General features: G+C 41.9%; 1 protein-coding gene and 1 long non-coding RNA gene across 4 annotated transcripts; both read left to right on the forward strand.

Annotated features, from left to right (window-relative positions):
* On the forward strand, window positions 1-27,166 carry rgs14b (regulator of G protein signaling 14b). 3 transcript variants are annotated; one of them, XM_035781233.2, is made up of 16 exons: window positions 1-234; window positions 676-798; window positions 1,600-1,621; window positions 3,598-3,770; window positions 13,269-13,361; window positions 13,464-13,607; window positions 13,791-13,991; window positions 14,729-14,855; window positions 14,972-15,042; window positions 15,132-15,320; window positions 16,555-16,631; window positions 16,747-16,873; window positions 16,971-17,052; window positions 19,016-19,074; window positions 25,772-25,886; window positions 26,010-27,166. In XM_035781233.2, the coding sequence occupies exons 1-16, from the start codon at window positions 172-174 to the stop codon at window positions 26,390-26,392; spliced, it is 2,049 nt and encodes a 682-aa protein (XP_035637126.1). In that variant the 5' UTR covers window positions 1-171; the 3' UTR covers window positions 26,393-27,166. The 3 variants fall into 3 exon arrangements, with proteins under 3 accessions (XP_035637126.1, XP_035637127.1, XP_035637125.1); XM_035781234.2 differs by lacking the exons at window positions 1-234; window positions 676-798 and adding an exon at window positions 820-1,406 and having other exon boundaries at window positions 15,135-15,320; XM_035781232.2 differs by lacking the exons at window positions 1-234; window positions 676-798 and adding an exon at window positions 821-1,406.
* On the forward strand, window positions 23,258-25,297 carry LOC118390557 (uncharacterized). Its single transcript, XR_004826961.2, has 2 exons — window positions 23,258-23,422; window positions 24,702-25,297. It is a non-coding gene; the product is annotated as an uncharacterized LOC118390557 (long non-coding RNA).
* Window positions 27,167-27,178: the final 12 nt, after the last annotated feature.

A 27,178-nucleotide genomic window follows, 5' to 3' on the forward strand; every position in this document is an offset into this window, starting at 1 on the left:
TCCATGTGAGCTGTGGTTTATGGCTGGGATGTTGTTTGTTCAGTGATAAGCCATCATCACTGCGGGCCCCAGACCAGTCCCCTGGCATCAGCCGCCCAGAGCTGTTAAAACTCTCCTTTTCTTTCCTTTCCTTTCTCTCTCTGTCTATTCCAAGTAGGCTCCACCAATGCCATGGAGACCTCTGCATCCTGCCACTGTCCTTTGAGGAAAACAACTGGAGAATCCAGAGAGAAGGTACAATACTTTTCCATTCATTTAATCATGTGCAGTAGATATTCTGTATCGTGAGGATTGTGACTTTTGGGGGAATTTCCTGTGGTGCCTTTTGTAGCACTTGGGGATAGCTAGGAACAGATTTACCCGCAGCCCTTGGGTGTCATGGAAGTTCAAGATTTTTAGAGAGTATGAAAACGTGCTCAAACAAGTCATATTATAGTTGAGCCAAGTGTGACGTAATTTATCTGATCAATGTTGGATTGTTTTGAATTGGTGGTCCTGTAGCTCAGTTGGTAGAGCATGGCGCTTGTAACGCCAGGGTAGTGGGTTCGATCCCCGGGACCACCCATACGTAGAATGTATGCACACATGACTGTAAGTCGCTTTGGATAAAAGCGTCTGCTAAATGGCATATATTATTATATTATATATATATATATATTTGAATTTGTCCTACAGAAAACAATGATGTTCAAAGAGTTCACCAAAGGATTCTCTCAACTTGCCCTGAGATCCTCTCTCCGAAGGAGACTTGGACGATACAACAATGAAACCAGCATTAGACCACTGAATCTCACAAGGGTAAACCTATACTAAAATTCTCTTATAGATAATTAACTTAATTCACTTATGGATAATCATTTCCTAACTAATTATTAACTAATATTAGACGACAATACGTGAGCTGAGGTTTATGGTGGTGATGGCGTGTGTTTAGTCACTTACAGCTGGTGGCAATTTATCATGGTTAAGCATAGAGATCCTCCTAATTCTATATGGTTAAGATCCAGTTTTATGCTAATTAAAACACATGACCAATATTTGTCTAGAGAAACTCAAACACCACAAACTGTTGTCAAACGGTAATCAACAGTGTATTCATTTCATGTTTTGGTGTGTTCTACTGTCTGCATGAATGAGAATGGTATTGCTTTCGACAAGGGGGTAAAGAAAGACGAGGGTTTGTGTAGAGTGCACACACATCCTCTTGTGGTCATGTTGCTATGGCAAGACTTCCTGTGCAGTCAGGAAGTGGCAGTCACTGCAAAGCAAGTAGGTTCAGAGAAGAACATTACCGGAACCCTTCTTCAGTGATCTATCAATGTCTCTCCTGGAATCTTTCAATTAACCGAAGCGAAACGGCAATGTTCCTAACACATAAAAACCTTGGAATACCGAATGGACGTGCAGTAAGTGGGCCTAGATTGTCTGTCTGTCTTTCTGTCTCACAGTCTCACTGTCTAAGCTCTAAAGTCTTCTAAAGATTAGAGGTTTTACGCCAACTAAAAACATGTTACTTTAGATATAAAATCATTGTGTATCTGATTGTTGTTACCCTAATCCAAAGCAGATTTATTCACTAGTCTATGTTTGTGGTTACAGAGTCTGGCAGTGTCGGACGGAGGTGAGTTGAAACATGGACACATTCCGTTTTTTTTTTCACTCAACGTGTTGGACCAGACAATAGAGGGTCTGCTTTCTCCCAGTTATACATATGGATTCACTCGCTCACTCGCTCTTCTTCTGAGTGCTTTGAGGAGCTGTAAATCAGAGCTGTATGTGAATAAGTAAATGGCCCTGTAGCACAGTGTCCTCCTCTCAACATGTTTCACTCATATACAGTTAGCTCCAAAAGTATTGCAGTGAAACAATGAAATGATACAATGACTGTCAGCTTTACGACAAAAGTGACTCCAGAAGGACAACACATTATTTACCATTCATTTCTATTGGGCACAAAATAATCTGAAACAACCAAAACTAACAGCAAATGCATCCAACAAGTTTGTAGAGTCACAAGCTTGATGTAGTCAATGCATGCTAGGAATATGGGACCAAATACTAAACTTTTGCCTACATTAATATACATAAGTGAATTAGTCCCAATACTTTTGGTTCACTAAAATGGGGGGGACTATGTACAAAAAGTGGTGTAATTCTAAACGGTTCACCCGATATAGATGACAATACCCTCAAATTAAAGCTGACATTCTGCGCTTCAACCTCATAGTCAATGTATCATTTCAAATTCAAAGTGCTGGAGTGTAGAGCCAAAGCAACCACAAAAATATCACTCTCCCAGTACTTGTAAGTAGTGTTTACTGTTTGTAAATGCTAAAGAATGCACTGTCTGTTGGGTTCACCTGCCAGTCTGGCTCTGAAGTTCCGGTGTTACCACAATGACTTCCTCCTCAATAGCTGACAGTCGTATGTGAGAGAAAGTCACGCGAGGGAGTTGCTCACGACTTGTTTCCTTGTACAATCATCTTTTAATTCCCTGTACATTTTCACAACTCAGTAATTAGAATAAAGTGTTCGGTATTCAAAATCACATTACTATGTTCAAGTGCAGGAGAAGACACAAATAATATTTCAAAGTGAATAATGATGAGTGAGCAGAAATATCACCCCCCCCTCCCCTAACGACAAAAAAAATGTGTTAAGCTCCCCTGTTGCCGTAATGGAGAAGTTAGCATGTCTTGGGGGTATGATATTTGTGTGTCTAACTTTCGCACTCATCATTATTCACGATTCATTCAGGACTAGCCGTAATCGTGGTAGCATCCACATGAATGTAGAAGTGTTTAGAAACATATAATATTCTTATTTACATTCAAAAGTGACTCCAAAATGACAATCCATTAATTAACATTCATTTCTATTGGGCACAAAATATTCTGAAACGCAACCCAAAAAAAACAGCAAATGCACCCAACAAGTTTGTAGAGTCACAACAAGCTTAATGTAATCATTTTATGCTAGGAATATGGGACCAAATACTAAACGTTTGACTACGATAATACACATAATTGAATTTGTCCCAATACTTTTGGTTCCCTAAAATGGGGGGACTATGAACAAAAAGTGATGTAATTTCTAAATGGTTCAACTGATATGGATAGAAAATACACTCAAATTAAAGCTGAGAGTCTGCACTTCAACCTCAGTCATTGTATCATTATGCTGGAGTACAGAGCCAAAACAACAACAAAAACGTGTCACTGTCCCAATACTTTTGTAGCTCACTGTAAGTAGTGTTTACTGTTTGTAAACGCTAAAGAATGCACTGTCTGTTGGGTTCACCTGCCAGTCTGGCTCTGAAGTTCCGGTGTTACCACAATCACTTCCTCCTCAATAGCTGACAGCCGTATGTGAGAGAAAGTCACGTGAGGGAGTTGCTCACGACTCCTTCCCTTGTACAATCGTCTTTTCATTTTCTGTACATTTTCACAACTCCGTGACTAGACTAAAGTGTTCCGTATTCAAAATCACTTTACTATGTTCAAGTACAGGAGGAGACACGTAATCATATTTCAAAGTGAAGCATACATGGTGGTTTCTGTATTACATCCAGTGCAGCCCTGTTGTTAATGTCTCCAGAGCTGAATGTGGTACCAGAGGAACGTGGAGCCAGTGTGGGCCTGTGTTCCAGCAGTAACTCCAGTCTCCCCACCGTGCCCAGTGATGGAGCCAGTGGCGTGGGGAAGGTGGCCAGCTGGGCTGTGAGCTTTGAGAGGCTACTACAGGACCCAACTGGTGTCCTCTACTTCACGGTAGGACCTAAACCCGACTGTACACAATCTTTCAGGTTTATTCATGATGAGCTTTAGTATGCACTTTGTGTTTATGGGTCTTGTGTGTTTGTTTCAAGCAAGAGTCCATTGTTTTGGAGAGATAAAAGAAGTCATTTTGAACACTTACATTGTCATGTAAAGGAAAGACTATGATTTTGTGTTGATTATTTTGCCATTATTTAACCGCTGTCTCAGGATGTCATCGCCATCTTAGACATGGCAACACTGCTTCTAGCTGCTAAACAACTTTGCAGTATTTTGCTTTTTTGTGCCATTTCTTACACTATTAGCCCAGAATGTTTTTTGTGTTATTGCATACAGCTGGAAATAACTTTTGGATATCAGAGTGGCGGTAACTCACCAGACTATTACGACCAGGAATTTCCCGAATTGGATCCTTTGTTCTTACCCATCAGGGCAATTTAACTTATCCCAGAGGCTGCTCCAAGATGCTGCTCAATGGAGAAGATGTATTCGGAGTGGACTTCTAGTCCGACTCAGGAGGCGGGCACACCATCCACCGCTTCTGAGTATATTTCTCGCTAATGTTCAGTCTCTGGACAATAAAGTGAACAAGCTCAGGGTGAGGATCTCCTTCTAGAGAGACATCAGGGACTGTAACATACTCTGTTTCATGGAATCATGTCTCTCTCTGGATATACTGTCTCCGTCCATACAGCCAGCTGGGTTCTCAGTACATCGCACAGACAGGAATGAAGAACTCTCCGGGAAGAAGAAGGGCGTGGTGTATGTTTCATGATTAACCACTCATGGTGTGCTTGTGATAACGTACAGAAACTCAAATCCTTTTGTTCACCCGACGTAGAATACCTCACAATCAAACGCCGACCGTATTACCTTCCAAGATAATTATATTTTGTTATAGTCACGGCTGTGTATATTCTCCCTCAAGCCGATACCCCAACGTTCCTCAAAGAACTACACCGGACTTTATGCAACTGGAAACAACATTTATTATGGCTGGGAATTTTAATAAAGTAAATTTGAGGAAAACGCTACCGAAATTCTACCAACACATTGACTGTAGTACTCGTGCTGGAGAAACACTCGACCCCTGCTATTCTCTCTTCCGGGATGCCCACAAGGCCCTCCCCCACCCTCCCTTCGGCAAATCAGATCATGACTCCATTTCTTTCCTCCCTTCCTATAGGCAGAAACTCAAACAGGATGTCCGTGCTAAGGTCTATTCTGACCAATCGGAATCCATGCTTTAAGGTTGTTTTGATCATGGGGACTAGAATATGTTCCGGGTAGCCTCGGATAATAACATTGATGTATACACAGACACAGTGACTGAGTTCATCAGGAAGTGTATAGGGGATGTTGTTCCTACTGTCCCTATTAAAACCTACCCAAACCAGAAACCATGGACAGATGGCAGCATTCGCGCAAAACTGAAGGCGCAAACCACCGCATTTAACCATGGCAAAATGACTGGGAAAATGGTTGAAATACAAACAGTGTAATTATTCCCTCCGTAAGGCAATCAAACAGGCAAAATGTCAGTACAAAATCAAGTGGAGTCGCAATTCAATGGCTCAGACAAGACGTATGTGGCAGGGTCTACAGACAATCACAGATTACAAAGGGGAAAACCAGCCATGTCGCGGACACTGACGTCCTGCTCCCAGACAAGCTAAACACCTTCTTCGCCCGCTTTGAGCATAACACAGTGCAATCGATGCGTCCCACTCCCACGGACTGTGGGCTCTCATTCTCCATGGCCGATGTGAGTAAGACATTTAAGCGTGTTAACCCTTGCATGGCTGCCAGCCCAGACAATATCCCTAGCCGCGTCATCAGAGCATGCGTAGGCCAGCTGGCTGGAGTGTTTACGGACATATTCAAGAGGAACACCTATGTAAGAATGCTGCTCATTGACTACAGCTAAGCCTTCAACACCGTAGTAACCTCCAAGCTTATCATCAAGCTTGGGGACCTGGGTCTGAACCCCGCCCTGTGCAACTGGGTTCTGGACTTGCTGACGGGCCGCCCCCTTGGTGGTGAAGGTAGGAAACAACACCTCCACTTCACTGATCCTCAACACAAGGAACCCCACAATAGTGCGTACTCAGCCCCCTCCTGTACTCCTTGTTCACCCATGACTGCATGGCCACACATGCCTCCAACTCAGTCATCACGTTTGCAGATGACACAACCATAGATTACAGGGAGGAGGAGAGGCCCTGGCGGAGTGGTGCCAGGAAAATAACCTCTTCTTTAACGTCAACAAAACAAAGGAGATGATAGGGGTCTTCAGGAAGAAGCAGGTTGGAGCACGCCCCTACCACATTGAAGGGACCACAGTGGAGAAGATGGAAAGCTTCAAGTTCCTCGGCATACACATCTCTGACGATCTGAAAAGGTCCACCCACACAGACAGCGTGGTGAAGAAGGCGCAACAGCGCCTCTTCAACCTCAGGAGGCTGAAGAAATTTGGCTTGGCCCCTAAGACCCTCACAATCTTTTACAGATGCACATTTGAGAACATCCTGTCAGGCTGTATCACCGCCTGGTACGACAACTGCACCGCCCGCAACCGCAGGGCTCTCCAGAGAGTGGAGCGGCCTGCCCAATGCATCACCAGGGGCACACTGCCTGCCCTCCAGGACACCTACAGCACCCGATGTCACAGGAAGGCCAAAAAGATCATAAAGGACACCAACCACCCAAGCCATGGACTGTTCACTCCGCTATCATCCAGAAGGCGAGATCAGAACAGGTGCATCAAAGCTGGGACCGAGAAACTGAAAAACAGCTTCTATCTCAAGGCCATCAGACTGTTAAATAGCCATCACTAGCTGGCTACCACAGGTTACTCAACCCTGTACCTTAGAGGCTGCTGCCCTATATACATAGACATGGAATCACTAGTCACTTTAATAATGTTTACATACCGCTTTACTCATTTCATATGTATGTACTGTATTCTACTGTATTTTAGTCAATGCCACTGACATTGCTCGTTCTTATACTTATACATTTCTTAATTCCATTATTTTACTTTTAGATATTTGTGTATTGTTAGATATTACTGCACTGTTGGAGCTAGGAACACAAGCATTTCTCTACACCCACAATAACTTCTGCTAAATATGTGTATGTGACCAATAAAATTGTATTTGATTTGATTTGATATAAGCTCTGCATGAACACATCAAAAAACAACAATTACACTATATCTACACTACCTCCACAATCACCCGACCTCAACCCAATTGAGATGATTTGGGATGAGTTGAACCGCAGAGTGAAGGAAAAACAGCCAACAAGTGCTCAGCATATGTGGGAACTCCTTCAAGACTGTTGGAAAAGCATTCCAGGTGATTGAGAGTAGGTTGAGAGTAGGTCAAAAGTGTGCAAAGCTGTAATCAAGGCAAACGGTGGCTGCTTCGATGAATCTCAAATATAAAATATATATAGATTTGTTTAACACTTTTTTGGTTACTACATGATTCCATATGTGTTATTTCATAGTTCTGATGTCTTCACTATTATTCTACAATAGTCAAAATAAAGAAAAGCCCTTGAATGACTGGTACTGTATATACACATCAATTACACAATACATGAAAAGCAAACACAATACATTATTTGAATGAAAGCATTTTACTGACTGGGAGACAATACAAAACCCTGCCACAAAGATTGTTTGTCAAAATGCCCAATAAATGAAAGTGAGAATAAAGTGAGAAAGAGGCCCACGCAAGAGTCCCTTAAATAGTCAGAACCACATGGGCGTCTGATTTTCTCCTGAGGGCTGGAGGATTTCTGGGAAAAGAGATGAGATTCACCAGTTTGGATTACGAGGCCTGTGGAGAGCAGAGGAATGTGTGTGAGTGAGACAGAAATATCAGAGTAAACAATACCCAGCAAACTGAGAACATTCCCAGGACATTAGCTAACATTCCCATTAAGTTCTAGTTAGGGTTTTATCGAACATTAGGATGATAACGTCCCAAAAACATTCAAGTAATGCTCTTGATAAGAAAATGTTTTAAACGAAATATCCATTGAACGTTCTCCTAACATTCACTAAACTGTTGTGCACAACATCTGTAACAACAACCACAGAACATTGCCCTCAGGTTCTGATTAGGTTTCCAGGTGATGTAGTAACAAAATGTCTTCTGGGAACGTTCTTGCAACATCAGACAAATGTTTTGTACAAACATTGCATAATCATCAGCACAACTAGACCGTTTTCAAATCAAATCAAATTTTATTTAATAATAATAATAATCACATACACATGGTTAGCAGATGTTAATGCGAGTGTAGCAAAATGCTTGTGCTTCTAGTTCCGACAATGCAGTAATAACCAACAAGTAATCTCACTAACAATTCCAAAACTACTGTCTTATACACAGTGTAAGGGGATAAAGAATATGTACATAAGGGTATATGAATGAGTGATGGTACAGAGCAGCATAGGCAAGATACAGTAGATGGTATCGAGTACAGTATATACATATGAGATGAGTATGTAAACAAAGTGGCATAGTTAAAGTGGCTAGTGATACATGTATTACATAAGGATGCAGTCGATGATATAGAGTACAGTATATACGTAGGCATATGAGATTAATAATGTAGGGTAAGTAACATTATGTAAGGTAGCATTGTTTAAAGTGGCTAGTGATATATTTACATAATTTCCCATCAATTCCCATTATTAAAGTGGCTGGAGTTGAGTCAGTGTCAGTGTCAGTGTGTTGGCAGCAGCCACTCAATGTTAATGGTGGCTGTATAAATCCTCTTAAGGAGAAGCTGCGAATTTTCGCAGCTTTTTGTTAAAAATCGGGCAACATTTCAGTGTCCTGCTACTCATGCCAGGACTATAGTATATGCATATGATTAGTATGTGTGGATAGAAAACACTCAGACGTTTCTAAAACTGGTTAAATCACGGCTGTGACTATAACAGAACGTGCGTTTCATCGAAAAGTGCAGGAAAATCTGATCACTGAAAATGGGAAAATATATCCATGCGCAACTTCAAGCAATTGTTAAAAGTGACCCACATTAAATGGAGCTGAGGTTGCAATACCTACAGCTTCCACACAATGTCAACAGTCTTGTCATTTGTCTCGGATTTGTTTCTTGGTCAAACGGACACAAGGGAGCCGATTTCTTCCGGTCTCCGACAGGATGTTTTGGTTGAGAAATATCCGGACATCAAATCAAATCAAATTTATTTATATAGCCCTTCGTACATCAGCTGATATCTCAAAGACTGGGGACAGCAAGGAGTCATCATGTCAGGTAGTCCTGGGGCACGGTCCTAGGGCTCAGGTCCTCCGAGAGAGAGAAAGAAAGAAAGAGAGAATTAGAGAGAGCATATGTGGGGTGGCCCGTCCTCTTCTGGCTGTGCCGGGTGGAGATTATAACATAACATGGCCAAGATGTTCAAATGTTCATAAATGACCAGCATGGTCGAATAATAGTAAGGCAGAACAGTTGAAACTGGAGCAGCAGCATGGCCAGGTGGACTGGGGACAGCAAGGAGTCATCATGTCAGGTAGTCCTGGGGCATGGTCCTAGGGCTCAGGTCAGTTGAAACTGGAGCAGCAGCATGGCCAGGTGGACTGGGGACAGCAAGGAGTCATCATGTCAGGTAGTCCTGGGGCATGGTCCTAGGGCTCAGGTCCTCCGAGAGAGAGAAAAAAAGAAGGAGAGAATTAGAGAACGCACACTTAGAATCACACAGGACACCGAATTAGGACAGGAGGGGTACTCCAGATATAACAAACTGACCCTAGCCCCCGACACAAACTACTGCAGCATAAATACTGGAGGCTGAGACAGGAGGGGACAGGAGACACTGTGGCCCCATCCGAGGACACCCCCGGACAGGGCCAAACAGGAAGGATATAACCCCACCCACTTTGCCAAAGCACAGCCCCCACACCACTAGAGGGATATCTTCAACCACCAACTTACCATCCTGAGACAAGGCTGAGTATAGCCCACAAAGATCTCCGCCACGGCACAGCCCAAGTGGGGGGGGGGGGGCGCCAACCCAGACAGGATGACCACAACAGTGAATCAACCCACTCAGGTGACGCACCCCCTGCAGGGACGGCATGAGAGAGCCCCAGTAAGCCAGTGACTCAGCCCCTGTAATAGGGTTACATTTACATTTAAGTCATTTAGCAGACGCTCTTATCCAGAGCGACTTACAAATGGTGCATTCACCTTATGACATCCAGTGGAACAGCCACTTTACAATAGTGCATCTAAATCTTTTAAGGGGGGGGTGGTGAGAAGGATTACTTTATCCTATCCTAGGTATTCCTTAAAGAGGTGGGGTTTCAGGTGTCTCCGGAAGGTGGTGATTGACTCCGCTGTCCTGGCGTCGTGAGGGAGTTTGTTCCACCATTGGGGAGCCAATGGGTTAGAGGCAGAGAATCCCAGTGGAAAGAGGGGAACCGGCCAGGCAGAGACAGCAAGGGCGGTTCGTTGCTCCAGAGCCTTTCCGTTCACCCTCCCACTCCTGGGCCAGACTACACTCAATCATATGACCCACTGAAGAGATGAGTCTTCAGTAAAGACTTAAAGGTTGAGACCGAGTTTGCTTCTCTGACATGGGTAGGCAGACCGTTCCATAAAAACGGACATGATTTCAAGACGTGGGGCTAAAGAATATACATCGCCCCGTGATCATTTTGATAGATTATTAACGTTTACTAATACCTAAAGTTGCATTACAAAAGTATTTCGAAGTGTTTTGTGAAAGTTTATCGTCAACTTTTTTAATTAAAAAAAATGACGTTACGTTAAAAAAACGCTATTGTTTTTGTTGATCACACAGTCTTCATAGATCGATATCTAGGCTATATATGGACCGATTTAATTGAAAAAAGACCCAAAATGATGTTTATGGGACATCTAGGAGTGCCAAGAAAGAAGCTCGTCAAAGGTAATGAATGTTTTATATTTTATTTCTGCGTTTTGGTTAGGACCGGCTACCGCAAAATCTGTCGTTTTAGATGAAGTTCCAGTACTTTTGGGTGCATGCTATCAGATAATAGCTTCTCATGCTTTCGCCGAAAAGCATTTTACAAATCTGACTCGGTAGCTAGATTCACAACAAGTGTAGCTTTAATTCAGTACATTGTATGTGCATTTTAATGAAAGTTTGAGTTTTATCAAAAACTATACGTGGCGCACTTGAAATTTCCGCTGATTTGATCCCCACAGCGGGAACACTTCCCTAACAATTAGCAGTCTGATGGCCTTGAGATAGAAGCTGTTTTACAGTCTCTCAGTCCCAGCTTTGATGCACCTGTACTGACCTCGCCTTCTGGATGATAGCGGGGTGAACAGGCAGTGGCTCGGGTGGTTGATGTCCTTGATGATCTTTATGGCCTTCCTGTAACATCGGATGGTGTAGGTGTCCTGGAGGGCAGGTAGTTTGCCCCCGGTGATGCGTTGTGCAGACCTCACTACCCTCTGGAGCACCTTACGGTTGTGGGCGGAGCAGTTGCCGTACCAGGCGGTGATACAGCCCGCCAGGATGCTCTCGATTGTGCATCTGTAGAAGTTTGTGAGTGCTTTTGGTGACAAGCCGAATTTCTTCAGCCTCCTGATGTTGAAGTGGCGCTGCTGCACCTTCTTCACGATGCTGTCTGTGTGAGTGGACCAATTCAGTTTGTCTGTGATGTGTAGGCCGAGGAACTTAAAAAACTTGCTACCCTCTCCACTACTGTTCCATCGATGTGGATAGGGGGGTGTTCCCTCTGCTGTTTCCTGAAGTCCACAATCATCTTCTTAGTTTTGTTGACGTTGAGTGTGAGGTTATTTTCCTGACACCACACTCCGAGGGCCCTCACCTCCTCCCTGTAGGCCGTCTCGTCGTTGTTGGTAATCAAGCCTACCACTGTTGTGTCGTCCGCAAACTTGATGATTGAGTTGGAGGCGTGCGTGGCCACGCAGTCGTGGGTGAACAGGGAGTACAGGAGAGGGCTCAGAACGCACCCTTGTGGGGCCCCAGTGTTGAGGATCAGCGGGGTGGAGATGTTGTTGCCTACCCTCACCAGCTGGTGGCGGCCCGTCAGGAAGTCCAGTACCCAGTTGCACAGGGCGGGGTCGAGACCCAGGGCTCGAGCTTAATGACGAGTTTGGAGGGTACTATGGTGTTGAATGCCGAGCTGTAGTCGAGTAACAGCATTCTCACATAGGTATTCCTCTTGTCCAGATGGGTTAGGGCAGTGTGCAGTGTGGTTGAGATTGCATCGTCTGTGGACCTATTTGGGCGGTAAGCAAATTGGAGTGTGTCTAGGGTGTCAGGTAGGGTGGAGGTGATATGGTCCTTGACTAGTCTCTCAAAGCACTTCATGATGACGGAAGTGAGTGCTACGGGGCGGTAGTCGTTTAGCTCAGTTACCTTAGCTTTCTTGGGAACAGGAACAATGGTGGCCCTCTTGAAGCATGTGGGAACAGCAGACTGGTATAGGGATTGATTGACTATGTCCGTAAACACACCGGCCAGCTGGTCTGCGCATACTCTGAGGGCGCGGCTGGGGATGCCGTCTGGGCCTGCAGCCTTGCGAGGGTTAACACGTTTAAATGTCTTACTCACCTCGGCTGCAGTGAAGGAGAGTCCGCATGTTTTCGTTGCAGGCCGTGTCAGTGGCACTGTATTGTCCTCAAAGCGGGCAGAAAAGTTATTTAGTCTGCCTGGGAGCAAGACATCCTGGTCCGTGACTGGGCTGGATTTCTTCTTGTAGTCCGTGATTGACTGCCACATGCCTCTTGTGTCTGAGCCGTTTAATTGAGATTCTACTTTGTGTCTGTACTGACGCTTGGCTTGTTTGATAGCCTTGCGGAGGGAATAGCTGCACTGTTTGTATTCGGTCATGTTACCAGTCACCTTGCCCTGATTAAAAGCAGTGGTTCGCACTTTCAGTTTCACGCGAATGCTGACATCAATCCACGGTTTCTGGTTAGGGAATGTTTTAATTGTTGCTATGGGAACGACATCTTCAACGCACGTTATAATGAACTCGCACACCGAATCAGCGTATTCGTCAATATTGTTATCTGACGCAATACGAAACATATCCCAGTCCACGTGACGGAAGCAGTCTTGGAGTGTGGAGTCAGCTTGGTCGGACCAGCGTTGGACAGACCTCAGCGTGGGAGCCTCTTGTTTTAGTTTCTGTCTGTAGGCAGGGATCAACAAAATGGAGTCGTGGTCAGCTTTTATGGCAACCTAATGAATGTCCTGGGAACGTTCTCAGAACCAGTTTTGGTTTGCAGGGTAAGTCAAATTTAAGGTGGTGTTAAGGTCCAATAAAAAACACAGTGGAAGAGGTTTTCCCCCCTTAACCCCTTAAGAAACTACCCACAGTTTTCAGACAGTCAAAACAGGCTGAAGATTATGCCTGGTGATAAGGCATTGTGGTTGGGTAAATATTGGTGACAACACTATTTTTCTGCTTAAACCCACAGGCTTTCCTGAAGTCGGAGGTCAGTGCTGAGAACATCTTATTTTGGCAGGCATGTGAAAAGTTCAGACAGATCCCAGCCAATCAGAAAGAGAAGGTACTTCACAGATGAAAATGGGTTTCTGACATCTTCAAGATTACCCATCTTCAAGAGGGGTCTCTATCGGTCAGGGTTTGACCATGTTCCTTTTCTGTCCAGTTAAACCAGGAGGCTCGCTCCATCTACAGCAGTTACCTCTCAGGCAGTGCCTCCCATCCCATCAACATTGATGACAAAGTCCGCATCGAGGAGTGGGAAGTGAGAAACCCTCACCCTGACATGTATCACAAGGCTCAACAACAGGTACACCATCATGGACGCATCATCTACTGTAGCAAGCCTCCATTAGAAAATAATGAAATATTCATACAGTAGCATGGCCATCTTTTGCTGTGGGAAACAGCAGGAAAAGTTTAGTAACAAAGATGGTTGTGTTGCCTGACTTAACAAGGCTTCCTCTCGCTCTCTCCCTCTTCCTCACTTCAGATCTTCAAGCTGATGAAGTTTGACAGCTACACACGCTTTGTTCGCTCCCAGCTCTATCAGGGCTGCATGTTGGCCAATGTGGAGGGCAGGCCTCTACCTGAGCTGGGCCCCCGCTCGAAGAGCACAGCAACCAGAAAGACTGCCGGGACTGACATCCCCTCTCATAGTGACAGACCCAAGGCTGACCAGAAACCCAAAGAGGTACCGTACACAGGGCCGGCACCAGGTATAAGCGTACAAAAAACAAACAAAAAAATACAATTGGAACTCAGTTGGGGTTTCAACTTACTGTTTGTTGATAGTTAGAACAGTAGAATACACAAGGTGCAGTTTAGAGATATGGTTGTGTATCAGCAGTTTTCCTCTTGTTATGTCAGTCACTGACAGTCACTCAATTATCCCAAGTCAGCTAAATATTTTTAGATTGGAAAATTAGTCTAGCAAGCTATCTGAACTTGTAGTAATCATGTCCGAATTAACGACCGGGTAAGAACAGCACGTTCTCAGGGGCCCCCATTGATTTTGTTAGTCACTCTCATTCAGATATCATATTAACATGGAATAAGTCATGGAAAAATGTGTAGAATTGCAGGAAATTAACTGTAAAACGTAATAATGTTCTCTCCGCCCGGTGGCTAAATTAATAGAATTGCCTGAAGTTAGTTATAAAATGGCAAAATGTTATCTCCACCTCATATTATTATTATTATTATATTATGGCAAAATGTGTAGAATTTTGGAAATGTACATTTATCTCAGCCGTCTGGAGGGGGGCCACTAAAATGTTTTGCCTGCGAGGTGTGGGGCCCCTCAACTAAATCTCGTTTCGGGCCGCCAAAAGGCTAGTGCCAGGCCCTGACCATACAGTACTGTAAAAATGTGCTATAACGTTTGTGCATAAACCAACACATCACTTCATAACTGAGTATTGTTCATAGAAACCAAAGGTCAAACCAGGAAAGTCTCTACCTTTGGATTTGGACGAGGGAGCAGAGAAGAGAAAAGGAGCTCCACAGAACAAGCTGACCAGAGAGAAAGGACAGGAAAAGAGGGGATCATGGGGAGGTATAATACAATAGGGATAGCATTGTTTCAGAATTTACATTACAGTCTAGTACTTTTCTGGTCTGATGACATACAGTATACCTGCAGCTGAATATACCCCCTGCCCATTCCCTTAGCTGAGCTTGCTGACCATGCTGCAGTCTTACAGAGCACAGCCAGGTCGGGATCCCTCCTCACTGCAGCAGAGGTGAGCACACAGACACCAAGCTCTGACTATCACATAATACTTATTTCGACTTTGAATTAACTTGTGCCTTTTACCCCCTTTCCCCCCAGAAGTTGGAGAAGGAGCGTTGGCGTGCGGGCCAGGCAGAGAAGTACTGTTGTGTGTTCCTACCTGACGGCACTGCATCCCTGGCTCCAGCCCGACCTGGCCTCTCTATCCGCACTATGCTCACTGGGCTCTGTGAGAAGAGAGGCCTCCCCCTCTCGGATGTCATAATCTACCTGCAGGGCAAGGACAAGGTAAATGTCATCTCTGTTCATCGGTTCTGTTTTATTGTCATCACATGTTAAGTTTGAGCACTGACAGTTTTGTAGCTTCAATGAAGCTGAGCGATCCTCAATCGCTTATGCAAATCCCAAAGTTGGAGTAGTTACCACATTGTTACTATATGTATTCAGCAATATTAATATTATATTCGAATATGTAACATGCCTAAATATTTGAGGAAAATGTACATTTGCAGTGTATAAACTTAACATTGCGAAAAATAATGGCAAAAAATATATATAGTAAAGCCACGCCTCCAATAAGCCACGCCTCCAATCTCCTGATAGGCTGCCAGCTCTACAATATATTATTAAAAAGGTTCAACATTTAGTACCACGGTACCACTCTTAAACCTGGACTGGAAATGGTTCCAATCGCCTTTCCACCATTAATTTTTCCCTCTGGGGTTTAAAAGCTACTTCATATAGGTTCTGTGTTTCGTGTAGGCTTACCCTGGTGTGACGTTTTGATAACCTTGCAAATCTCTCTCGGTGTGACAAGGCAAGTTTCATCGATAATTGTCATTGCACATTTTTTAGAGTAAATTGAGGTGAATATGTTGATAAAACTCACCTTGTCTGAGAGAGAATTACACAGCTATCAAAACGTCTCATCAAGGTAAGTCTACAGCAAACACAATTCATTCAATTTTTTTGTTTTGTTAAATTCACGATGTGAAAAAATGTGTGGCGGAAAAACAATTGGAACCATTTCTGTGTTTTTATGGGTATTATGACGCGTCCACTGTGGAGGACTATTGAACCCATCCCATCACAAAAAGGTTCCGTTTTGAACCTTTACACAGGGGTTCCTCCAAGACCCTTTTCAGAGGGGTTCCTCTGGGAACCTTTTTGACCTGGAATGGTTCCACTGGTGTGGCAATTCTTAGAACCCCAAAAGGTTCTTCCAGGCACCTTTACTTTTAAGAGTGTAGAGTGTGTACCACAATAAGTCAGACTTTATCCTGTAATCCCTGACAAGTTTGAATATGTACTGTGTCTATATGTATTTTTTGTTTTTAACTGGCTTATAAAATCAATCAATTAATCAAGCAACCTCTCAAGCAGGCTATTGGTTTTACCCAAAATGGTGTCTGTCTGTCACTCAGCAGCATCTTAGTTGGAGGACGAGGGAGAATCCTCTATGCCAAGTATAGTTGATGTACTGGGTTCATTATTCACCTTCTGTTCTCCGGTCTCTCCCCAGAAGCCCCTCTCTCTGGATCAGGACAGCTCAGTTCTGAAGGAGCAGCAGGTCTTCCTGGAGCTCAGAGTGACTTTTGTGTGAGTGTCCACATCCCGATATTTTACGACATGTTCACTTTTGTATTTCCTGTAGTTAAATGAACCCGACAAACAAACAAAATCATACCAATGCCAAGTTGTGTCTATTTCTCAGGGTGGAGATAGTGTCCACAGGGAAGACAGTGGGTATTGTGGTAAAGTCCAGCAAGTCTCTACAGGAAGCACTGACCCCAGTGCTCCAGAAGCAACGTCTGCGACCACAGGACGTCATAGTCACCATGGTGAGTCTAACTATGGGACTCTGCGTGTGACGTTCTATACTGTTGCATAACCTATAACCCCTCTGATGTTTTCTCTCCATACTCCCTTTTATTTCAGAGTGGGAGCAAAGAGTCCCTAAGCATGAGCACGGCCGTAACCTCCCTGGCCGACAAAAAGATAACACTGGACAGAGTGAAAGGCTAGTATGCTGCAGAATTCTGTTTGTTTTCTGTTTTTTAAAATTGTGCGTATGTGTGTGCAGGAGAGAAACCTAGACGGTGAGATTGCTTGTGCTCTTGTGCTCAAAACTTATACTGTATCCACGAAGCTTTATGCGTATATCTCCCAAAGGAGTCAGTACAATCTTCTGGAATACGCTATGTCCTAACACGTCAAACACTATGATTTCCAATGAGAATATTCTGTAAATCATGATAATTGACAGTGCTTGTTTAGCCAGTGTTTGTCTGGTATTTACTCAGAACTTCATGGTCACCACTTCCAAGAGGACAGCACAATTGTCAATACTTAGTGGTGCTTGTTTGGTTTTAATTATTTGGGATTCATTGCAAAAACAATACTTTTTTTAGGTAATTATTATGTAATTAGAGTACCTAGTCTAAGTGCCAGTCTGTTTGTGCTATCATGCCAACTCTGTATCACTAATTGTCTTGTTTTGCTTGACAATGACAGCTATGGAGTTGGACAATGTGATTTCAATGTAAACAGCAACTAAATATCTGACGGTAAAATAAAAGATAATATTATCTTTAAGTGTCACTGATCTACATGCATTTGATCTATACCCCATAATGTCAAAGTTGAATTATGTTTTTAGAAATGTTTTAAATGAATTAAAAATGAAAAGCTGAAATGTCTTTAGTCAATAACCATTCAACCCTTTTAACGAGTCACAAAATAAGTTGCATGGACTCACTCTGTGTGCAATAATAGTGTTTAACATGATTTTTAAATGACTACCCCATCTCACATACAGATAAATGTAAGGTCCCTCAGTCTAGCAGTAAATGCCAAGCACAGATTCAACCACAAAGACCAGAGAGGTTTTCCAGATAACTGAGGATGGATAAACAACATTGAAGTTACTCCACAATACTAACATAAATTATAGAGTGAAAAGGATACAAAATATTCCAAAACATGCATCCTGTTTGCAATTAGGCACTAAAGTAATATAAGTAAAAGTAAAATATTTGGAAATAAAGTGATCCTTTTTGTCCTGAATACAAAGCATTATGTTCGGGGCAAATCCAACACAACACATCCCTGAGCACCACTCATTCATACTTTTAAGCATGGTGGCGGCTGCAACATGTTATGGGTATGCTTGTCATTGGCAAGGATAGAGGGTTTTTGTGGGATAAAAAGAAATGGAATAGAGCTTTAGCACAGGCAAAATCCTAGAGAAAAACTACTTTCAGTCTGCTTTCCAACAGAGACACAAATGCACCTTTCACCAGAAAGACTCACAGCTGTAATCACTGTAAAATGTGATTCTAACATGTATTGACTAAGGGGGTTGAATACTTATCTAGTTAAGATATATATATATTTTTTTTCCACACATTTTTTGTTCAAATTTTCGAATTTTTCTCCACTTGGACATTAGAGTATTTTGTGTAGATCGTTGACAAAAAAAATGACAATTAAATCCATTTTTATCCCACTATGAAAAAGTCAAGGGGTGTGAATATATATAGGCACTGTACTACTGTAGACGTCCTTGTGAGTGTACTTGCTTCGTTTACAGTACATTATCTCATCATCTTTTACTTATGTGCATCAGTTACCAAAACAGTTTTTTTTTCTCATAATACCAATGACAGTGGGACATTTTCTTCATATCATCTATTCTTTAAACCTGTCGAAAATAAATAATGGATTTATTGTGAAAATGTAGGCTATATTACATAGATGTAATCGACTTTTTAATATATAGATGTTCCAAACGTCTGCATCAGTGTGGAAGCCAGGAGATGCTAAATGTGTTTATGTTAATTAATGGTCAATTACCGTGAGACCGGCAGTTATTTGCTTGACAATCCCCGGCTGACGAAATTTCGGGATCGCCATGCGTCTAAATTGTTTTCCCTAGATTTGTTTTTGAGATTGAGAATATTTGATCCTATTATTTTCCCCAGGTACTGAGCAGAGCAGCAGCTCAATGGTGTGTGGTAGCTCCTCGGGCCCTGTGTTTCAGGTGAGTGGTACTTGTCTGCCTGTCTATCTGCCTGTCCGGCTGTCTATGTATCTGTCTGTCTGCCTGCAAAGCAGTTTCAATGTTTTCTATTTAGGCAATATCTGGAGGTAACTGCATTGGAGCTGTAAAAATCAGGATACCGCTCCTGGCGTTATACCCACATGAAAAAATATCATAGTTTTACTGTGTTATTAAAACTTTAGTATTAGTATATTTATAAACAGTGCCCTCTGTAATTATTGGGACAGTGACATTTTTTTTCTTTGTTTGGTTCTATACTTCAAAACTTTGGATTTGAAATCAAACAATGCGTATGCAGACTGTTAGCATTAACTGATGAGTGAATTCTCATCCATATTGGTTAACTATTTAGAAATTACAGCACTTTTTGTACATAGTCCATTCATTTTAGGGGAACAAAATTTCACAAGCATTTGCTGTTTGTCTTGGTTGTGTTTCTGATTATTTTGTGCCCAATAGAAACTAAAGGTAAATAATGTATTGTGTCTTTTTGGAGTCACTTTTATTGTAAATAAGAATATGTTTCTAAACACTCCGACATGAATCTGGATGCTACCCTGATAACGAATCATCCGGAATTAATCATGAATCACGTGAGAAAGTTATAGACGAGCAAATATCATACCACTGAAAAAATGCTAAGCCCCCCTGTACCTCCCATGTAGTGTCTGTAACTTTTTCACTCATCATCCAGGATTCTCCGTAATCACGGTAGCATCCACATTACTGTTGAAGTGTTTAGATGCATATTCTATTTACCATTCATTTCTATTGGGCACAAAATAATCTGAAATGCAACCAAAACAAACATGCAAATGCATAGAACAAGTTTGTAGAGTCACAAGCTTGATGTAGCCATTGTGTGCTATGAATATGGGACCAAATTCTTACGTTTTTAGTACTTTAATAAACATATACGTGAATTTGTCCCGATACTTTGCTCCCCTAAAAAGGGGGGACTAAGTACATAACCTAAAAATGAAAGTTGAGAATCTGCACTTTAACCTGTTACTCCTACCCCCTACTTTTTCGAACATTCTGTTAAAAATCGCGCAACATTTCAGCGCCCTGCTACTCATGCCAGGAATATAGTATATGCATATGATTAGTATGTGTGGATAGAAATCACTCAGACGTTTATAAAACTGGTTAAATCACGGCTGTGACTATAACAGAACGTGCGTTTCATCGAAAAGCGCAGGAAAATCTGATCACTGAAAATGCGAAAATATATCCATTATATATCCACTAGAACCCATTGTTGAATGTGAACCACATTAAATGGGGCCGAGGTTGCAATACCTACAGCTTCCACACGATGTCAACAGTCTTGTCATTTGCCTACGATTTGTTCCTTGGTCAAACGGACACAAGGTAGCGCCTTTCTTCCGGTCTCCGACCGGATATTTTGGTTGAGATTTACCCGGACATTATTTCCAGACGTACAGCTATAGAATATACATCGCCTCGTGATCAATTTGATCGCTTATTAACGTTTACTAATACCTAAAGTTGCATTACAAAAGTATTTCGAAGTGTTTTGTGAAAGTTTATCGTCGACTTTTTTAATTTAAAAAAATGACGTTACGTTATAAAAAGCTATTTTTTTCCTTGATCACAGTCTTCATAGATCGATATCTAGGCTATATATGGACCGATTTAATCGGGAAAAAAGACCCAATAGTGATGTTTATGGGACATCTAGGAGTGCCAACAAAGAAGATGGTCAAAGGTAATGAATGTTTCATATTTTATTTGTGCGTTTTGTGTAGCGCCGACTATGCTAATTATTTTGTTTACGTCCCCTGCGGGTCTTTTGGGGTGTTACATGCTATCAGATAATAGCTTCTCATGCTTTCGCCGAAAAGCATTTTAAAAATCTGACTTGTTGTCTGGATTCACAACGAGTGTAGCTTTAATTCAGTACCCTGCATGTGTATTTTAATGAACGTTTGAGTTTTAACGAGTGCTATTAGCATTTAGCGTAGCGCATTTGCATTTCCAGATGTCTCGATGGGACGCCTGCATGTCGGGTACGAGCAAGAGGACTTCATTGTCATTGTTTGACTTCAAATCCATACTTTTGGACTATGGAGCCAAAAGAAGAAAAAAAAGCTTTACTGTCCCAATATTTTATGGAGGGCACTATATTATAGTATTCATTGTTGTATTTTACGGACTTAACTGAAGCACAGCAGTTTTTTTCTCTCCCAGAAACATTACAGCACATACTGTAGTATTTACTCTTGTGTTTTTGCATTCATTACTCCAGCATACTGTAGTAGTTTCTGCAGCATTATATTGTATTATTTCTTGTTGCAGTTTTGCAGACACTACTGTAGTATATTGTAATGTTTCTATTGAACAAATACTAAAACAGCAAACTTGCCATAACCTTCAAGTAGGTCAGAATGAGAATAAACAGATCATTGGGAAGAATCAGATTGTTTGGAACAACAATATATAATCTATACTTTGTATGTAGGTGTCTCACTCATGGGAGGCAGAAATTGGCACATAGGGGAGGGGATTGGGGTATTTGCAAATTATACATTAGCCTATCAATGGAGTGAGTAGAGTATAGTGTTTTACACTGTACTACAGTTTACTACAGTGTACTAAATCATTTTATAGTAAGTACTGTAGTATTCTAAAGTAAATTACAGTATTTTTTATGAGGTAAACCATTATTTATTTCCATAATGAAAGGATTTCCAGCTTTCCACCATGATACATCAGATGTATTCAATGGCTACATATTTACAGTATAGCACATTCATTGTGTATATGATTGTCATAGCACAGTAGAGTAATATGGATAAATAATGACCATTATTTACAAAGTTATCATAGGCCTAACATAGTGTTCACCACAGTTTACCATGGTAAACTATAGTACATAATATAGGACATTATGGTAAAATTAGTAAGTGCTAGTTCAGTTTTTCTGAATCACGTACAAGCCTATTTTTTGAAACAATGTTGTCGATATTCAAAACATAGAATTGTGTGGCCTTTTGCTTTTTCTGTGGCCTTTTGCAAAACAATAAATGTGTTTTCAGAATGTAGTTGCCTTCTCAAAACATAAATACGTATATCAAAACTCTATTATACAGTCAAAATTGCAAATACAATTCATAAAAAGAACACAACTGCCTGCCCCCAAAAAATGTGCGCCACCATCCTTTTCTCTTAAATCTAAGCAGACAAAACAGAAAGCTCGTCTGTTTTAAAAAAACATTTAATCAAAAATAAACACATTGTGTGCAGGATTCATTCATCGGTATCATCACAACTCAATTCCATGTATTCAATACAACGTTTTGTTTGCTCATAGTTTTGTAGACTTTCCATTGGCGCACAGAAACACAATAGAACTAAGGAAAGGTGAAGACAGTGGAGAAACACAAGGATATGAATGTATAGGCCTAAATCCACACCAAAGAAAAGCTCTAAGGAAGGTCACAATGTTGGACATGAGGATTTAGGAGTAACCCAAAGTTACTTAAAAGTAAACCAACTTCATTCTCTGCATCTCTGCGAAATTTTAAAAGATCATAACAATTGGACAGTCACCATTGCCTAGGTCTTTCCATATATGACAGTGATTGGATGATTTAGAATTTTGTGCAGTAGTATGTACATATTGCCTGAAACAGTGAATACAATTGTACACATTTCTCTTCTGATGAAAACAATGTGTTAAAGCTGCAATATGTAACTGTTTGGGTTACCCGACCAAATTCACATGTAAACGTGAGTTATAGACTTGTCATTCTCATTAAAAGCAAGGTGTAAGAAGTGTTAGATTTGTTCTTTGTGAACTATTTCCATGCTTCACGTTTTTTAAGTTTCGTTTTTGCGTCTTTTACTTTTGGTTTTATATACCTGCTTCAAACAGCTGAAAATACAATCTTTCTGGTGTTTGAAAAGATATTTCACGGTGGTTTAGATGGTGCAATGATTCCTTACACTATGCATTGCTTGTTTTGTCAACAAACCTGAAATCAGGCAAACTATTAGAATTTTAGCAACCAGGAAATGGTGGAGCCATTTATGCACCTTTATTATTATGTCAACAAAACACATTTTGTATTCACTGATGACATTTGTGTTTAATTTTTTGGGTACTGTCACGCCCTGACCATAGAGAGCCCTGGGCGTAACTAGGGGGATGTTCTAGTTTTCCTATTTCTATGTTTTGTTTTGTTGTATAGTTCCCAATTAGAGGCAGCTAATTGTTGTCTCTAATTGGGGATCATACTTAAGTTCTCCATTGTTCCCACCTGGGTTGTGGGATATTGTTTGTATGTGCTTGTTGCACCAGGTAAGTCACGTTTCGTTGTTTGTTTTATTGTTTTGTTGGAAGTCTCACCGTGAAATAAAATGTGGAACTCAAATCATGCTGCGCCCTGGTCCGTCACTCATCACGAAGGTGACAGTGGTTTTGGTTCAAAGTGATATGTAGGAGATTCAGGCCCCTGTATTAGGATAAAACGAGGCCCTCAAAATAAAACTTTTTTTATAGTAACATATTCGTGAAGCCAATGGGACCAAGAAAGGATGAATGCAACAACCATGTCTCTGTCACTAACAAATACAGTTATGTAACTCTACAATTTACTTGAAAGGCAAGGCACTAAGCAGTGTGTTGATTTAATTCAACACTGTTCCGGTGTCTATATGGGTCCACAGACGCAACACTTTCAGCGTTGATTTAACACGCTCAAAGTTATAAATAAAAAATGAACACTGGATAATTTGTGTAGTATTGTACAGTATACTACAAAATGATAGAGTAAGCACTACACAATTGAGGAATACTACTACAGCGTGTACTAATGGGTGTGTTCCTTATTCCCACTGGAGTGCCAAAGTGCGCTCTGGGCGGTCATAAATTCAGATTGTTGTCAGTTCATAAATTCTGAGCATTTTGTTCATGCAGTGTTCAGAGTGCACACTGGACGCTTTGGCTGAGGAGTAGGGTTGATCTGAGAATTCTGACCCCGCAATGGCATTCAAGCACCCAAGCTAACAAGCTAAAGTTGGCTAGCTTGCTAGCTACTTCCAGACACAAATGAGAGAACACCTCACACTGACCATTTTTCTTGCCCTAGCAGAGCTGGTTAGGCTGTTTTCACGTTATATAGAGCGTTGGTGACTGACTGTGTTGCTGACAATTGAATTCGTTTTTTTTTTGCCAACCTTTATATTCAACGGGTGTTGCGCGTTTGTAAATTCATCAGTTATTCTGCGCTCTGGCGCACTCAGACGAGAGTGCTCTGAAATTGTAATAGATAGCCAGAGTGAATTAAAGAAAGCCCCCATAGTATTCTACAATTCTATGGTAAGTACTACACATGATCCAGGGATACTGGTTCTGTGGTTTCCAACGCGTCGTAAGGCAGCCTAAACAGAGAGCTCTGGAATTTAGTACATATTCTAGTTTTTGATAAGGCATTGAATTGTTGATTGTATATATCTGGTTGTTTTTTACCCACGGAGTTGCAGGACTGATGGTAGATTGATTTGTCTGGTTTTGCTAGCTGGCTAATGTTGGCATGCATTTAAATGATTTAAATGATTTAAATGCATTTAAATCTCAGCACCGGCTGCTTCTTGATCAATGAGACCCGACTGCAGTGTGGAAATGGCAGAGCGCTCCCAGTGAGGACCACTACTGCTTAGGACTGATGCTTATTGGGCTGTGGCAGAGGCATCGCCCAAGTGTGTGCTGGACGTTGGACGTGGAGGAGAATGAAGTCCAGGCTACATCGAGGCTGAGCTGAGGACGACATCAGGGTCAGCAAGCCAACTCCGTCAGCATCATCTGGCATCCCAGGCTACAGAGAGGCCAAAGATAATATCAGAACCGACAAGCCATCTGCATCATCATCATCATCTGGCGTCCCCTGACGTCGCCATAATTAAACCATCATTTAACTTGGTTTCGGAGCCTTAGATCGCTGATCTACTGAGGGAATCCTGACATTGTTTTATTATGTGATATATGTGTAACCAAAGTATGGCTAGTAGGCTAGGTCTACTGTGTAGCCTAGACCTACTATGTTTAAGTGTGCAATGTTTATTTCATACATTTTCAAACTTTTTTTTGTGTCATCCTTGATGATTTTAAATGCATTATCCACATGTGTGGTTGTATTGTGTTTTAAAATGGTCAAATAAATGTCTATCAACTACAGTGTGGAGTACAGTATACTACATATTCTAGTAAGCACTATAATGTTCCATATCAAACTGTAGTATTTTGTTATGTGGGTATCGCGGACATTGCCATTGGATGCGCCGAGTCACCTTAGTAATAACCCCCATGCAGCCTTGTTACAAGTTTGAACACTGGAACGTGTGTTGCAATCTCCACCCCGATTAGGCTGATATAAATCCTTATTTCTTTAATGATTTTTCATTATATATAGCATACACTTTCTTGTTCTGAACTTTTAAAGTGAGTTGGTGCAATTGTAGCTTTTTGTGACAACCACATGAGCAACCGCTTACCAATTTGACAGCTCTAATGCAGTTACAACTCCGACACCGCCAAAATATCAGCTATGCGGGAGTCCCCTATCACCGGCTAACACTTGATCTGATTGAATCTACCCTTCAAAATGTTCTTGGCATTTCAAACGACGTGAAATTTCTCTATATTGGTTAGGGAAGAAGATCAGCTGTTGTAGAGATGGATACTAGCTCCCTCTTTAGTGCTGACAGAGTCCGGACCAACACCAGGCTGAGAAACCCTGCTGCTAGAAGAACCTATGACATGGATGGTAAGGGAGTGGTTTGTGTGGGAACCTACTAGAGATTCTTGCAATGATCAGCTGTTCTCAGGTATCTATGTAGCTATTACACTTAAGACATGAGCCTGAACATGATTTCTCTGTTGTCTGCAGGTCTGATGGAACTTCTGTCCAGAGCCCAGTGCTGCAGTGTGGATGATCAGAGAGGCCTGCTGAAGAAGGAGCAGCTGTGGCTTCCTCAGTTCCTACAGCTCCCTCTGGCTGAGGCGCACGAGGAGCAGGACCAGGAGGAGGAGCAGGGGAAAAGAGGAGGAGGAATGGGGGGACTGCGGGGTCAGGATGGACTAGGGCTCACCGAGACAGAGCTGGGGCCATCTCCTGTCCACTTCCATGCCTTCCCTGGGCCCTTTCAGCTTCCCTCTGGGCCTCCACTGCAGGTCTCAGACACAGGAGAGGGAGGGGAGGAGCAGACCAGACCACCCTCCTCAGACAGCCAGCTCTCAGACCCTGACCCTGGCCGCGAGACTGTGGTGTGACCGAGGGAAAAGAGAAATGCTGTGGATGAATGGATTATGAATTAGCCTGGGTACAAGTCTGTTTAACTAACATTCCTCTGTCATTGCTAAACAGACTGGTACCCAGGCTAGTTAGGAATGGGTGTTTTACCTTATTTATTAAGCTGGATTACAGTACTGTGCCTTCGATTGCCTCATGTTGTTTACCTGACCTTTGGTGTGAACTGACATTTTCACTTTGCTTAAAGGCTCAGTGCAGTCAGAAATGTGATTGTCCTGTGTTTTATATATTTCCACATGATGAAGTTGGAATAATACTGTGAAATTGTGAAAATTATGATAATGCCCTTTTAGTGTAAGAGCTGTTTGAAAATACGTGACATTTCTGCCTGTTTAGGTGGGATGGAATGTTGGCCATCCATGGTGTCATCACCATACAGTAAATTAGTTAATAGACCAATAAGAAAGAGTTCCAAACCTCTCTGCCAATAACAGCAAATGTTCAATTTTCCCCTCCCCACTCATACCACTTCCAGACAGTCCTAGCTAAATTCTTGCTTGAGAAATTACTCCTTTGTAAGAAGCTATTTTTTTCTTTTTTTTACCATTTTAATTGAAAACAATCACAGTAAGGAACTTAACTGTTACCCCCCCAAAATGATTTGATATAAAAATGTTTGCATCGGACCTTTAAATGCACAGTATAAATGGTTACCTATAGTGTCTGGATGTTTTTACTGTTGCTCTGCTGTTTATTTTGCCTGGGAGATAATAAATTGATGTGTTGATAACCTACGGTGTAAAGTG

The sequence above is a fragment of the Oncorhynchus keta genome, chromosome 11, assembly GCF_023373465.1.
Source record: "Oncorhynchus keta strain PuntledgeMale-10-30-2019 chromosome 11, Oket_V2, whole genome shotgun sequence".
In the NCBI taxonomy this organism is placed as follows: Eukaryota; Metazoa; Chordata; class Actinopteri; order Salmoniformes; family Salmonidae; genus Oncorhynchus; species Oncorhynchus keta.